A 16,149-nucleotide genomic window follows, 5' to 3' on the forward strand; every position below is an offset into this window, starting at 1 on the left:
GGACAAGTCCTATATGAAAATTTGGGAGACAGCTGGGCCTCTGTTAAAATTAGACCTAATGTTATAGGGAAGGGTTTCCTGTCTGTCCAGTCTGGAGAAGTGATAAATATGCTAGGCTGTAAAATTAAAAAAACAGTTTGGCATATTACAGCTGAAAACAAAATGCCATCTGGTAGGGTAATCTGTATTTTTTCTTATAAATTTATGAAACACACATAACACTGCTATAGTAAAGGGTTTGTTGATGTTTCCATTGCAAACCTTATTTTCCAAGGGCTGAGAGCTGTTGTTTGGACTGGAATTTGTCAGGCACTTTGCACACACGTTGTTAGCCTGCAAGCTTCAATAATATTTGAGTTTGACTGTGTTTAGAGAGGGGAAAAAAAAGTGTAGACACTTGTGTGAGGGCAGCCTGTAGAACAAAAACCAGTGCAATTCGGCATGAAGTTTTCAAGCATGTGGTCCTTAAAGTGGGTGAACTGAGCAGGCTCAATGGCAGTAGTGCTTGCTGTAATCCAGAGGATGCAAGTATGACTGAGCTTAGAGCCTCTGAACCAGTGGTGGGAAGCTGCGGGCGGCTGTGCCTGCGGACAGTCAATGTAAACAGACTGTCTCGCGGTCCGTCAGCGGATTACCCTGATGGGCTGAGTGCGGCCCACGGGCCGCAGGTTGCCCACCACTGCTCTGGACAGACAAAAGCATTGCTAAGGTCAGATGTGCAACTCCAAGGAAGGGTTTGTGCCACTGCTTTTGTGGTTACTGCTGGACAAGGAAGGGAAAGTGACACTATTAATAGTCACATGTCTAACCTCTGTGACTAATGGCTTGTCACATTGCAGTTAACCTGGTGGATAAAACCTCCAGTCATTGCAAACCCCATGGAGACAGATTGCTTTGGTGTAAACTGTGACTTCAACTGATGTAGCTTCCCATGGTTTCAAACCTCTTCTATAGTGGTGTGAGCCACTGCTGCTACATTAGTATTGCTGCACTTGAGGCTAAAAACCCCAGTGCAGACAATGCGTATGGCAGTCACATTGGTATGCTCCCTCTGGAGAATCACTGTTACATGTCCCTTGGTGTAAATCCCGTTACCATGTCACAGTCCTTCATGTTACATCTGTGCTATGAAGGGAAATAGGGAGATCTTGCTGTCTTTCCCCTTCCAAAAACATTTCTACAGCTTGCATTTCTCCTTCTATTTTGCCCTTTTTCTTTCTGATCTTGCCACCTCCTGGACACGCTGAGGCTGTCATTGCCCTAGGTCACCTGGATTTTGCATAGCTCTCCAAAGCAGGTAATCTCTTGGGTGTGTTGCAGAAGATGAATTTAGGGTTTCCTTGCTTATTGGTTTGTCAGACCCTTGACCTGTTGAATAAACAGGGTTGAAAGTAACTTACAGGACTTACCGGTACGGCTGGAGTACTGAGCGAGGGCGTGGCCTCACCCGGAAGAGGCGGGGCCTGTCAAGATTTAAAGGCCCTGGGGCACTGGCTGTGGCTGGGAGCCCCAGGGCCTTTAAATCACCTCGGGGCTCCCAGCTGAAGAGGTGGCTGGGAGCCCCTGGGGCTCAGGGGCAAATTAAAGGGCCCGGGGCTCCGGCCGCCGCGGAGCTCCAGGCCCTTTAAATCCCTGCCGCAGCTCTGGCAGCTGGACTGGGTCTGGGATTTAAAGGGCCCGGAGCTCCTGTGGAGCTGCGGGGGGGATTTAAAGGGCTCGGGGCTCCCCACAGTGGCCGGAGCACTGGGCCCTTTAAATCCCCGCTGCGGAAGCCGGTGCAGTCCGGCACGGCGTACTGGCTCTTGCCGGTACGCCGTACCGGACCATACTGGCTTACTTTCACCTCTGTGAATAAGGGAAAAAATAAATGAAGCCATTTGTTCCAGTACTTCAAAGCTTGTACCAAGAGTTGAGTGAAATGTCTCAATGAGAACAACAGAACTCAGTGAAGTTTGGGACCCTAGAACAGTAGAGTTCATATTGTTTTTGGCCCCAAGCACAGAGTCAGGGGCAGAAAGAGTGACATTGCAGGATTTTGCCGCTTACACTAGCATGCTTTTTGAAACTGGATGGCTGCCTCTACCCTGCCACTGCACTCAGTGAGAATTGATGCTAAAACAATCAGCGAAGAAATAGTAAACTCTGTTGCTATTGAAGTTGTCGTTCTGAGGCTTGAGTCTCAACATCTCAGGTGAGATGAATGATGGTAGATCAGGCTTCTTTGATAGCTATTGTTTGTCTCGCTGAAGTCTTGTGAAACTGCACTGCACTAGGGCCATGATTGGTTGGATTTTCTAACACCACAAGGGCTAGAAACTTGATGTATTTAAATAGAAATGTACACTTTGTAGAAGCTTAATCTGCCATGGGTACCAGATTATGCATCAAGTGGGCTAGATCTGGCTGATTGGTTGGGTGTTTGACACCTGTGTTTTATACTGAGTTAAGAGTGAGGTTTTTAGGGGGAAGGAATGTGTGGGGAATAGGAAATAAGCACAATGGGGCCATCACTCTTTGGGGGATGTTATGCTCCATTCACATACAGTCTATTTTTATTACACCTATAATGACTGTTCATAGACTTAACTTATTATTGGGGTAGAAATTGAAGTATTCATACAGAAATGTGCTTTGAAAACAGGTTAAAATATGATTTGCAAAGGCAGATTGTGAAAACTATGCATGAGTTAAACACTCCATTTCAGTACCTGATCATTGCCAGAGGATGTTTTTGACCCAATGAACTGATTTTGTTATGTTTCTATTATAGGCATGATTTTTAACGAACACGATCAGCAGGTGAGAGACTTGGGCTATCAGAAGCATGCCTTCAATATGCTTATCAGCAACCGGTTGGGATACCACAGAGAGGTGCCAGATACAAGGGATGCAAAGTATGTCCTTTATACCATTTTCTCTATAAATATAATGTTGTTTTCAAGGGCCCAGTATACTAAATAATGAGACCGGAATTAAACATTTGGCCGTTACACATCTATTACATTTTGCTTTCAACATATCAGTTACCACTGAAGGCAGATTTCCATTCCTTTAATACTTGCAGCCAGATGGCTTGAAGTTATTCTTTTAATTCGGAGGGCTTGCTTTACTGAATACTGTTCAGAATTGGATCTCAAGAGGCAAACGGGAATGGGATAATAATTATACATAATTGGAAAATCTCTACTGAGCAGGTCACATGAGAAAGTCAGACTAACGCTACCTTAAGACCGAGTGTGTGTATGTAATTTTAAGATCGCCTACACAAACCATAACTCTACCACACAGAAGTCTCTTTGAATTTGGATTTTAAAATACAATATGTCTTCAAAGAAATACATATACAGTAGAATCTTTATAAGCTAATGACACTCAGCTGAATGGATCAGAGGGTTAAAGTAGAAATTATTTCCTCAGTCAGATGTTAGATGGAGAAGCTAATAGGTTAGAAAATATCCTGCTCAATTTAAATATGAGAAGCCATCTGGTGGTCACCCCAGAGACCTAACTTCAAATATATGGTAGTGGAATGGGATAGATCAGGGGTCAGCAACCTCTCAGAAGTGGTGTGCCGAGTCTTCATTTATTCACTCTAATTTAAGGTTTTGCATGCCAGTAATACATTTTAATGTTTTTAGAAGGTCTCTGTCTATAAGTCTATAATATAGAACTAAACTATCATTGTATGTAAAGTAAATAAGGTTTTTAAAATGTTTAAGAAGCATCATTTAAAATTAAATTAAAATGCAGAGCCCCCCGGACCGGTGGCCAGGACCCGGGCAGTGTGAGTGCCACTGAAAATCAGCTCGCGTGCTGCCTTCGGCACGCGTGACATAGGTTGCCTACCCCTGGGTTAGATGATCCCTAATTGATATAATACAGAACCTCTCTGTGTTAGTTCTATGTAATGAACAAATAACCAACTAACGGTGAGATTGGGTCCATGTAGTGATCAGAGTGCGCTCAAGAGATCTCCATTAATGGACTATCAGGGATATTTCACGTGAGGACAGAGATACGTTGAGCCATAGAGACGTTTGCATAATGCATACATGTATTCTGTGCAGGTGTACTCTGAACTGTTAATTTTAAAGGGATGATATTATGTGGAAAAAAACAAAATTCTGTACCTGTATTATTAATTACATACTAGGGTCTTTAAAAATGAAAGCATTTTTACAATCTAATCTATGTTTTTCCATTTATTCTGTTGGAGTGAATAGCAAAAAGGTAAGCAGTGTGGTGAGTGTAACTGACTGCTAATCTCACTTTTTTTTAATATTCAGTTTCACATTTTGTGTCTCATGCACCAGTACAATGTTGTTAAGGTTTTTAATTTGACTTAAATGTGTTTAATTAAAAACTTAATTTGGGTGTAAACTTACTGATACAAATTTCATGAGCACTAGGATTCGCAGAAAGCTATTTTATTAGATCCAAGAGGTAGCAAATAGTAACTGAAATATAGGTTGGGGGTGGGGAGAATGCTCTCCTACAGTGTATTTCTGAAAGCTATCTTGCACTGATTCCAGGCAGGGCTAGATGACCTACATGCCTCCTCCATCTCCCTAATTATAGACCTTATGAGTCTAAGTATTCTAGGACAATGTTTGTAGCTTGATTTTTTTTTTTTCCCAGACACACAGAGCACCCCAACTCCCACTGAAGGTGCTACAAATTGTTGTGTTCCGCACCTCGAAAATCAGACCCTTAAAGTTTAAACATTCAAGTTAATGAGTGTTTGAAGGCTTGATGGAGCCTAAGAATGGCAGAGTACTGTCTTTATATACTAAGCCACATTGCTGCATGCCTATAGAGGTTGGGAAGGTGAGAAAAGCGGTCTTAAATAGGGCCCTTTCTTGATGTCGGGGAAAATAGTGCTGTCTATCTAGTGACTTTCTGTTCGAAAGCACAAATTTTCTATGCTCTATTACACTTAGATGGAGTAAAGCAACCATCTGAATGCCCCCAAGCGTGCGCGCGCTCTTCCCCTCCCCCCAAATCATGGTGTAACTTTCGTTTTTGTTGTGGTTGCTCAATTGTGTGTAAATGTAATGGGCCATAGTTGTTGCACAAAAGCGCATATCCCTCCCAGAGCTGAATCCACTTGAATTCAAGTGAACAGGCTTTTTGGCGCAACCAGAGTTGCATTTTAGGTCCTGCAGTTTTTGCTATCACTTGATCCCCTCTCAAATGCCAGTAGTGACAATTTACCCTTTATCATATCAGATTTGTAGGTATCAGGGAGAGAAATTGAAATAGGCAGATAAAAGTCCTCTTATTTTTGCTGGAAGACTTTCAGTGCCTGCTCTAACTACTATTTGCTAGGAATCCGACCCTGTAGCATTGTATGCCCTTAAGGGCATACAGGTATTACATTTTGTAACATGCAGCAATAAAAACCCTATTTATGTGGGTCTGAATTGTGTGAACTGTAGGTATGAGGCTACTCTATACTTGGTTGAGCCCTAATGTAAGTATTATGTTAATGAACATGTCTTAGGCCTGGTCTATGCTACGGAGTTAGGTCGATGTAAGACAGCTTACGTTATGCACCTAACTATGTCAGTGTACACACTACAGCCTGGCTCCCGCCGATGTAAGCACCCTACTGCATTGACATCATAACTCCACGTCCATGAGAGGCATAGGGCTTATGTCAGTGTAGTTAGGGCAGTGCAGTGTCTGTGTAGATGCTGGGTTACTTACATCTGTTGGCTGTCATTCTTGTCAATTTCACGGCTCCTGGCTCCCAACTCGCCAGCCTGTCTCCGCTCTAAGCAGCGCTGCCACCCAGGTTTCCGGCTCAGGCTGCTGCCTGGGCTCCCTGCTCCCCACGGGGAGCCCTGCTGCCCTCCTGGCTCCCTGCTCCTAGTCCAGCTGCTGCCCAGACTCCTGGCTCCCCACTCCGATCTGGGCTGCCGCCCGGGCTCTTGGCTCCCCACTGGGAGCACAGCAGCCAACCAGACTCTGGGCACGGATCTCCCCGCCAGGAGCCTGGCTACCCTCCCCCAGGCTCTTGGCTCCCTGCTCCCCATTGGGAGCATGGCTGTGCCCAGTGTGGGGAGCTCCGCACCTGGAGCCCGATGCGGAGCCAAGACATCAAGGGGGGCGGGGGCAGCTGGGGAGCCGAGAAGCTGATGGGGAGCTGCACATGGAGCTGAGAGCCCTGGCTTTCAGCCCCCCCTCCACGCTGCACCTCTTAAGTCGGTGTAAGTGCTCCCGGTGAGGATGTGCACCACCGACAGGAGGAGGGCCGCATGGACATGAACACTGCTGTAATTACAGCGGTGGCTGTAAGTTGTCCTAACATAGGTTGGCTTAAGTTTATAGTGTAAACATGCCCTGAATGTAACCCTGAAATGTGAGAGAACAATTTCTCATTCAATATTAGTGTTGCTGTTTATGGAGCTTTGTTAGGAGGTGCAGTCTTGTACAAATGTACATTGAACATGTGTGTGTCTTTTGTTTGTAGGTGCAGAGAAAAGTCCTACCCTTCTGATTTACCATTTGCTAGCATTATCATCTGTTTCTATAACGAAGCATTTTCTGCTTTGCTTCGGACAGTACATAGTGTACTGGATCGCACTCCAGCATATCTTCTTCATGAAATTATCTTGGTGGATGACAACAGTGAATTGGGTGAGTGACAATCTCAGTAATGCATTTGTGCTGGCGTTGCACATCTGTGCTTGCACATACTGGTGATGTTTGGCTTTCCTGTCTCTTCCTATGCTTTTATCAATAAACCATGTATTGTGTAGACGTGACCATTCAAAAGAGTTAGATTTTTAAACTTCACTTGGGCCAACTAGAGTTAAGTGTTAATGTCAATAATAGTGAAGATTTAAGCAGCTGGGATCAGTTGAGCTATGAATAACATATGACAATATATAGGAAAGTTTGCGGGGCCAGCCTGGTGTTCAGAATGGCTTATGCAGATGCTTCTAAGAATAGATTCTTCAGGCCCGAACTCTCCACAAGCCTATATTTACTACTGAAAAAGTGTTGCCTGCACACAATCCTGTGCTACACTATTGTTTCTGTGGCCATAGAAGTTGCTGTAGCACTACAGATATAGTGTGTGATTTCTGCCAGCTCATCAATTCAGTGGTGGTGGTGTACCTGGGAGCAGAGTCCAGCTCTTGGTCTGGGAATGCTATGCATTACTCTTGGGCAATCTTGTGGTTGTCCCAGGAGTGGTTTTCACTAGCTTTTGATGGAGCAGCTGTCCAGCTCTGGGAAGCTGGAAGGGGGTCAGTGCAGTGGTGGGGCCCCTAAAGGGGGTAGGTCTGTCAGATTGAGTTGTCAAATATTTGTCTGTGGTTTAAAGATCATGCGCCAGCCCTTTTTCCTTAGCACGCTCTGCAAACCAAAATAAGCCACTAGCTTGGAAGCATTCTGGCATTTGAAAAGCTAAGCAGCAGCTGAGAAATATGTCGGCGTAAACAGCAATTACAGCAGCATTGTGTGTGCTTCCTATTTTCTTGCTATATAAACATCTGCAGCCTTATGTATCTCTTTCATCTGATCCTTTTTTAATGTACATAATTAACTCCTCCTGTTTATCACCATCTGATTTCAGGCTTGTCTTTGTGAGGCTGATTACATCTGTGTGGTTTAGAATGGAATTCCCTTGTTCTTACAAAGCTAATTTGTTTCTATTGGGTCAGAGCAAATGTTGAAGTTGGAGAGAGAACTAGGATTAAATACTCTATCCTTTGCCAATAAGCATGCCTAATGTTTAAATGCCTATTTCGTGGTTGTCCTCTTGAGGTTTGGAAGGAATGTCCATCCCACACCACAGAGTTTCTGGCACAACTTACTGCTTTCAAGTTTCAGAGCCTTTAAGTTCAGCAGTAAACTTACCTCAAATTTGAGTCTTCAAATATGGTACTGACTAAACATAAACAACCTTCCTTGCTAACCAAACCCGCTGACCCTGCTACTATTTTGGTATGTTGTTATTTTGAAAGCCTAGTTAGTGTCAAAGTCTTGGTGTGGTCATGCTAATATTTCTAATTTTAAACCAGCCTCAAGTGGCTGGAGAATGAGGTGAGATTTCTTCAAACAAAAGAATTGGTGCACTCTCTTATTGATAGTGCAACGAACTAACGATGACATTGATACCTTCTTCTAACGGAATAAATTTCACAAGCAAAAGAGAGCAGGGGTGGTTTTCTCATTAAGACCCTGGACCAGAACTTCAGTCCCTGGCTCTGTACAGATTTCTTGTGTGGTCTTGGGTAAATCACCAAATTCCTCTGTGCCTTCATTAACTGTGTGTAAAATGGAGATGATAGTACCTTCATTCTCCTACCTTTTGTCTTATCTGTTTAGCTCTTTAGGACAAGGATTGTCTCTGACTGTATTTATCTACCCTCCTAGTGTAATGAGGCCTTGGTAGGGTTTGGGGCCTGTAGACGCTATTGTAATACAAATAATAGTATACTCATGAGGGCATTCTGCACCTAAAAAAAAAAAAAAAATTCTGCGAACAATATTTTAAAATTCTGCAAGTTTCATTTGTCAATAAATAAATGCAGAGGCTCCAGCATGGCAGTGGGGAGCACAGGCCGCTGGCTGCACGAAGGTGGGAGATGACCCTGCGGCGCCCTGCCCCCAGGACATGGACTCAGCGGTGAGGTTGCACCTGACCCTAACACAGCACAAGGCCTGGGCCTGTCCCAAAAACAGTGCCAGGCACACCAGGTGTGGGGCAGGCAGGCTCGGGCAGGCAGGATCCAAGTGTGGAGGGGCTCAGTGTCGGGTGATCCAGGTGTGGGGTGAGAAGATTCTGTGTGGGACAATCTGGGTGCAGTGGGGGGGTCTAAGGGTGTGTGTGTGTGGATTTTCTATTCTCTGTTTTCTCCTTGGCAGGACCAAGACTTCTGGGGATTGGGAAAGGTGGGAGCATTCTTTGCTATTCTCCCCACCCACAGAGCCTCATGTGAAGCCTTTGTCCTCACTCTGTTAAATTTGATGTTTAACCTTTGCTGCTTTAATTTGATCATGTGAGTTCTCCATTTCCTGTAACCTTATAGCCATCTCTGCCTTGGGATACTAGATCAAATGAAGAATAGTTTAGGCAATAGTTTTTGTTCCTATTCATAAGTTCTTCTGTTTTTTGTGCAGCCCTGTCTCACTCCATTTATATAGTATTATTGGGATGACACATGTTGAGTATCCCTAACTCGCTATAAGATTTCCTTCAAAACCATCGCTCTTACTCCTTCCTTAGCATATTGTACCATATTTAAGACCAGGGACAGATAGCATCCTTGAGGCAGACAGCATAAGGACCTTTGATTTACTCAGCTGGTGTCTCTTCTAGAAGTTTTAAGAAGGCCTTAGTCACAAGATATTGCTCTTTCAATATATTCACTGTCTGCGATGATGTCATGGTATTTCACAGCTTTTCCTTCCCATCCACTATCCATAAGATTTCATTGAAGTCTCATAATATATAAAGATAATAGCTGGAATTCCTTTTGTCTTTTCACTATCTCCCTTATAAAGAAATGCCTTGTTCATGTGAATGTACAGTTTTGCCCTCCATGTACATCCAGGGGTGCTGGAACGAGAGGTGCAGGGACATGGTTTCCACTTTCAGCACCCCCACCATAAAAATGTTTTCAATGCCCCTGCATCCATCTATTAGACAGGATGGTCAGGGGTGCAACCCCATGCTTGGGGCGACCCTAAACTTCTAACCACCAGAAGCCACCAACCCTCTCCTTGCTTCTAATGATGAGCTTGCTCCCCACAGACCGGGGGACACCATCTCATAGCAGCACCAGATCCTGCCAGGACATCAGATGCAAAACCTGCAGAAACACCTCTGTTGCTATGATGATCAACACACCTTTCAAGATCCATGGGTCCTACACATGTCTATGACAAATGTGTTGTACCTCACACAGGAAAATAAGACAAAAACAGCCTATCACCTGTAGATGAACATTTCACAAAGTGATCACTCTCTCTATCGGACCTCTCAGTCATCATTCTTAGAGGAAATCTGCACAACACCTTCGAAAGATGATTCTGGGAACTTAAATTCATAACTTTGCTAGACACTAAAAAGCATGGACTGAATAGAGATACTGGATATATGGCTTATTACAGCCATCTATAACCCTCTAACAACTCCTCTTCCCTGCCAGCTGCTTCCCCCCCCCCCCCGTTCCTTTCTCCCCTATGATGGGAGAATTGTTAACTGGCCACTTCATCTTGAATGATCCTTTGAAATGTGTTAACTATTTATGTTTAATAATCTGTTCCACCTTCTATTTAGCTGTGACAATGAGTATGTTTTCCAGACAGAAGGAGCTCTGTGTACGCTTGTCTCTCTCTCCAAAAAGAAGTTGGTCCAATAAAAGATATTGCCTCGCCCACCTTGTCTCTCTAAGGGTATGTCTACACTGCAGTGTAAGCTCAGGGTTAGTGGGACTTGAGTCTGTTGACCCATGTTAGGGGGGAACCCTGGGCTTGAGCATATACATTGTAATTAAACCCTATTTTAAGGCTTTTCTTACCGTAGACCTCTGGGGCTCTGGCAACCACACTGCAGTGTGCAGACTCCAGTCAAAATAACCATATCCCAGAGTCCCTAGCACCCCCTCACCCTCAGTCTAGCCCTAGGGCTGTGGTGCGCTGTGGGAAAACTTTACTGCCTGCCCTGCACATTTCAGGAAGTTTGAACAGCCGCCAACACAGCCTGCCAACCAGTCATTTTGGTCTGTGCTCTCCCAACTACCAGAGCCAACAACATGGAGGAGGCGCCTTTTCATAGAACTTCTCTTGCTTACGCTTTCACTCTTGTGTCAGGAAACTGGCAGAGCAACCATAAGGTGCCGGTGGACCCTTCGGTGGTGGTTTCTGTCCCACCAAAGGTACCTGATGGGTTTCCTGATGGAGCAGCAGTAGGAGGAGGAGTACCCTGGCATCGCAGACTCTCCCTGGCAGATGGTGCTCAGTATAATTGGCAAAGCTGCTAATGCCCCCTGTGTCGACCGCCGCTTCTGGTGCAGGCTCACAAGCACCGTCTGGTGGGACCACGTCGTCTTGCGGACCTGGGATGACCAGCAGTGGGTCCAGACCTTTCATGTGAAGAAAGCCACATTTCTGGTGCTTTGTGCGCAGCTTGCCCCCACCTCTAGTGTAAAGAGAGAGACCTCGCCCTTGCTAGTTCCGAAGCGCGTTGCTGTAACCGTCTGGAAGCTGGCTACCCCAGACTGCTCCAGATCCGTTGCCAGGCAGATTGGGGTTGGAAAGTTGACAGAGAGTAGAGCGGAGGCTGAGGTTTCTGAGGCAACGAGGCGTGTGGTTTACTCCGAGGTGGCGGGCATTAAGGCTATTCCAGAGCTAATTGCTGGCTTTAAGAGAATGGGGTTTCCTAATTGCCCCAGGCTGTTGATGGGACTCATGTGTCGGTAGCTTGCCCTCCTCAAGGAGTACCTGAGTACGTAAACTGCAAAGGCTACTACCCCATTGTTATGCAGGCACTAGTGGACTGCAGAGGCAGATTTATGGAGGTCAGTGTGGTCTGCACAGGAAAAGTCCATGATGCCAGGGTTTTTTACCACTCGGGAGTATACATTCATGGATAGGCAGGGAAACTGTTCCCACCAAATGACATTGACATAAACAGTGATACTGTCCCCACTGTTATTCAGGAGGATCCCACGTACTCCTTTTTGCCTTGGCTTATGAAAACATACCCAGATTGCAGAGGCCCTGGCAAAAGAGGGTTTAATTACACTCACAGCATGTGTAGAATGGCTGGTGAATGTACTTTTATCAGATGAAAATCCCGTTGGAGATGTCTACAGACCCATTTGGATGCCAGTGTCATCAGTGCTGTTCACATCACTGTGGCTTGCTGTGCTTGTCACAACCATGTGAAGCCAGAGGTGAGCCATTGCCCCCTGAATGGACCTATGACAGGGAGGGTACCTGGATTGGTACCCTCAGCCAGAAAGTGCAGCTACCACTGCAGGAGCTGGCAGCAAGTCAGGGATGCTTTGTGTTCTCACGTTATGAACTGACATGGCCCAAAGGAGGAGGGCAAATAGTACCTGTACAAATGTGCTTGTGGGGGAAAACTGGCTCATTAATTGGTTTGGGGGGGGGGGGCAGTGCTTGGGAGGGGCATGGGCTTGATTGCCATGCAATGTAAGTCTGAATGACATGATGAATAATGAATTTGGTTGGCGGGGGGGCGCACAAAGGCTGTACAGATTAAATTTATTGAAATGTGAATTGCTCCACCTAGCTAAATAGAGGAATGCTGTTTGTTTACTAATGCTTAATTGCTCCTGAACATGTTTTTAGCTGTATCATCTCAAAGCATGCTTGTATGATAGCAATAAACTTTCTTGAAAACATAAAATGCTTTATTTGTAAACATGTCTTAAAACTGTAAACCACTCAGTCTCTTGGGCAGGCCAGCTGCCGTATCACCCCCCACCCCCAAAAGGCAGGAAATAGTTAAGACCTGACACGATACCCCTATGTGTCCCCTGCCCCCAGTTCTCTTTTCCCTTCTTTACATTTCCCCTCAGCAGCAGGGGAGGGGGTCTGGAAGAAGGAAGGCTGCATTGGGTTTAGTTGCCCTGCCCAGCCACTCTCATGAGTCCTGAATGCATGGGCCACCCCAACATGGAGTAGTCCAAGCTACTGCTGGGCTGAGGGTATGTTTGGGCATCATGGCATGATGTGAGAGGGGCTGCAGGTGCCGGAGCTCTTGCCGCCATTATGGAAATGAGTTGCTGAAACAGTTCTCTGTGTTGAGTTCTGTCCTCTTCCCTTAACCACCATTCATGTTTGCAAGCGCCAGCTCCCTTGCTGAAAACCTGTCCTTCACCTGGGCGTTGAGCCCCACTTTCCTCCTGCCTGTCAGCATGCCGTTGTTCCCATTTTTCGTCCCTCCTCTTCTGGTACTGGACCTGCTGGTCTGTCCTCTCAAGAGCATCAACCATAATTTAATCACGGAAATGCTTCCTTTTGGAACGTTCTGGGAAGGTACATTGGGCCAGGGATGGAGTTCCTGAAGAACGGTAGGCAGGTTGAGGGGCCTGAAATAGGACAAGACACAGAGGGTTATTGTCTAAAGTAGCTCAGTGGAGGAGCACAGAGTTAATTATTGTGGAATCTCAAGGGCATAAAATGTAACATTCCTAAACGGAACCAACACATATTGTGAAGGGGATGCATCAGTCCTCATACTGTCTCTGGACACAGCCTGGTTAATTGCAGTTACAGAAGTGCAGAGACAATGGTAAGGTTAAAATTATAACCTTTATTCTGTTTCATAAAAAAATCATGACTAATTGCCATATGAAGGGGTGTTTAGTGCCCTCTCTGCAAATGTTTTTTCTGTCACTTCGGACACTTTCATATTTTGGAAGACATAACAGTTTTTGTGGTGCTCTATTGGCAAAGGGAGATGTTATTCCAAGCTGCTGGAGGAAAACCTGCAGTGTATGCAGCAGTATTCCAACTAATAGTTACTGAACAGCACATCCGTGAGTGGAGTGAGCTAGTCAGCTATATTGAGGGGCTTGGAAAATATGCTCTTCCCAGCAGTGTGACTGACTACCTGGAGTTCTTGCTTCAGGAAAAGTTTGCAGCTATCAGCAGCCAGGATTGGGTCAGAAGCCGTGAGGGAATTAACATGATGCTGTGTTAGCTCACACATCATGGGGAGGGAGGGATAGCTCAGTGGTTTGAGCATTGGCCTGCTAAACCCAGGGTTGTGAGTTCAATCACTGAGGGGACCACTTGGGGATCTGAGGCAAAAATCAGTACTTGGTCCTGCTAGTGAAGGCAGGGGGCTGGACTCGATGACCTTTCAAGGTCCCTTCCAGTTCTAGGAGATGGGATATCTCCATTAATTTAATTTAAATTAAATTAAATATGGCTTACCCTGTTATGGCTGCACGCAAACACGCTGAAATCTGCCTGTTTACTCCACCTGGCACAGTTCTGAGCAATAACTGACACTACACTTGAACTGAAATGGACTAGATTTGGAAATAGTATACTTTTTTTTTTTTTTCTTTCTCTCTCACTCTCACACACACAGTTCACAGGCGACAGCATAGACCCAGGAGGAGTGATTACAGAGTGGCAAATATCTTCTTATTGACAGGAAAACACAAATGACCCTAGCAAACCTCTGAGACAACATTTAAAATAACCTTTACATCTGTTTGAGTGTTTGAAATTCCAAGTCACCATTTTGAGCTCCATGTGGTGGGTCGGGAGGAGGAAGAGTGGGACGGGGAGGCCTGGCTGCTGTGATACAGTCAGCCATTAGTGGCTAAACGCTGGTAGCTGGGTCTTACCATTTTTGCATTGCTTCTTACAGCAGAAATCCCTCCATTACTGTAATAGTACACTTTGAGTCATACACTTCCCCGGCTCTGGGGCAGCTTCTGTCTCTACCAAGTTCTCTGCAGGCTCTGTAGTGGGCTGTTCCACGAGAGAGGATCAAGGAGTTCTTCCAAGTAGGGACTGAGAATTGGCAGTTGAGCCTCATCCATAGCCTGCTCTGGGACTGGTTTCATTTAAAGTCACTTCATGCTGTTCACTGGGAGCCTGCTGCTGGCTCCTGTCAGCCTTCATGCTGGGTTCAGGGGCCAGCAGGGCATCATCCTAGCTTAACAGGTCACCATGAACCAAGGTTGGCGCCATGCTGGGCGCACTGCCCAGGACCCAGTCAAAGTCCTCATAAAATGGGCAAGTTGCCCGATGTGCAGTTCTTGTCCCTGGTCTTCCAATACTCGCTCTTCAGCCTCTTAATGCACTCTCTGCTCTGATCACCTGTCTGGAAAATCTGCAGAACCGCCAGCTTTTTAACTATCTGCTGTTATGTCTGGTCATTCCCGGTGCTTAGTCTGAAGTCCACAGTTTTATGGGCTTCGCACCAGAGGTTTGTCAAAATCTGGCAGTGCTTCCGTGACAAGGAAGCAGCTCGCTTTGCAAAGGCTTGATTGGTTTGCTCTCCGTTGCAAACCCAGGAGGCTCTCTGGTTGTGTGCTTGCAGATTGGTGATCAGACGAGAAGGGGTGAATGCGGACCTGAACTGCCGCCGTGTGTGTGTGTGTAAGTTCTTTTTTCAATAGAATTGCAGGTTGTTGGGATAAAAAGCACTAAAGAAGTTGTCCCATGGAATTGTGGGATACTTCTAAATGATTCCCAGGACCCGAATCAAGCAGGGCTGCATCTACACTGCAAAGCAATAGGGCTCAGACCCTGGCTCCCAGCTTGACTCACACTGGGTCTGAGCCCTGGTTTAGTGCAATTGCAGTGTAGATGGAAGGGTAGGGGGTTAGGCTGGATTCCGAGCTCAAGCATGGACTTACATTGCAGTGTAGATATCCCCTAAGAAGCCAGGAGTGAAGATGGGTGGATCACTCTGTAATCACCCTATTCTGCACGCTCCCCCTGAAGCTCTGGTATAGGCCACTGTTTGAGACAGGATGCTGGGCAAGATGGACCATAGTCTGACCCAGTATGCCCACTGTTCTGTTTTAATAATATATAAAGACGGTATCAGGAATTCCTTTTTACTTCTTGACAGGGCCGCCCAGAGGATTCAGGGGGCCTGGGGTCTTCGGCGGCAGGGGGCCATTGCCGCCGAAGACCCGGCACTTCGGCGGCGGGTCCTGGGGCGGAAGGACCCCCCGCCGCGGGTCTTCAGGGCACTTGGGCAGCGGGTCCCGGAGCGGAAGGACCCCCCGCCGCCGAACTGCCGCCGAAGACCCGGAGCGGAAGAAGCTCCGGGGGCCCGTGCCCCGTGAGAGTTTTCCGGGGCCCCCGGAGCGAGTGAAGGACCCCACTCCAGGAGCCCCGAAAAACTCTTATGGGGGCCCCTGCGGGGCCCGGGGCCCCACTTGCCCTCTCCCTCTGGGCGGCCCTGCTTCTTGACCATCTCCCTGATAAAGAAGTGCTTTGTTCGTTGTAAGAATGCTCCGTTTTGCCCTCCTCATCCGTTCCACTGTTGTATTCATCCTGTTGATGACGACTTTGCTGTTCTTTTATAACTGATGTCTAGCAGGCCGATGCTGTTTCTCTCTGCTATGCTACTCCTACTCCAATGTTTCTTCCACTTATGTAAAATTTTCCATAACCCTGGTCCTT

The 16,149-nt window shown here is 46.2% G+C and overlaps 1 protein-coding gene across 1 annotated transcript in view; it reads left to right on the top strand.

The window, feature by feature from the left end:
* GALNT11 (polypeptide N-acetylgalactosaminyltransferase 11) overlaps positions 1–16,149 on the top strand; it is a 75,675-nt gene that overhangs the window by 14,631 nt on the left and 44,895 nt on the right. Inside the window, exons 3-4 of the mRNA XM_026652089.1 lie at positions 2,771–2,894; positions 6,476–6,642. Of these exons, the coding sequence (XP_026507874.1) occupies positions 2,771–2,894; positions 6,476–6,642 (291 nt within the window). The remainder of the gene's footprint in view (positions 1–2,770; positions 2,895–6,475; positions 6,643–16,149) is intronic.

The sequence above is a fragment of the Terrapene carolina genome, unplaced genomic scaffold, assembly GCF_002925995.2.
Source record: "Terrapene carolina triunguis isolate 2854851 unplaced genomic scaffold, T_m_triunguis-2.0 Scaffold111, whole genome shotgun sequence".
Lineage (NCBI taxonomy): Eukaryota > Metazoa > Chordata > Testudines > Emydidae > Terrapene > Terrapene triunguis.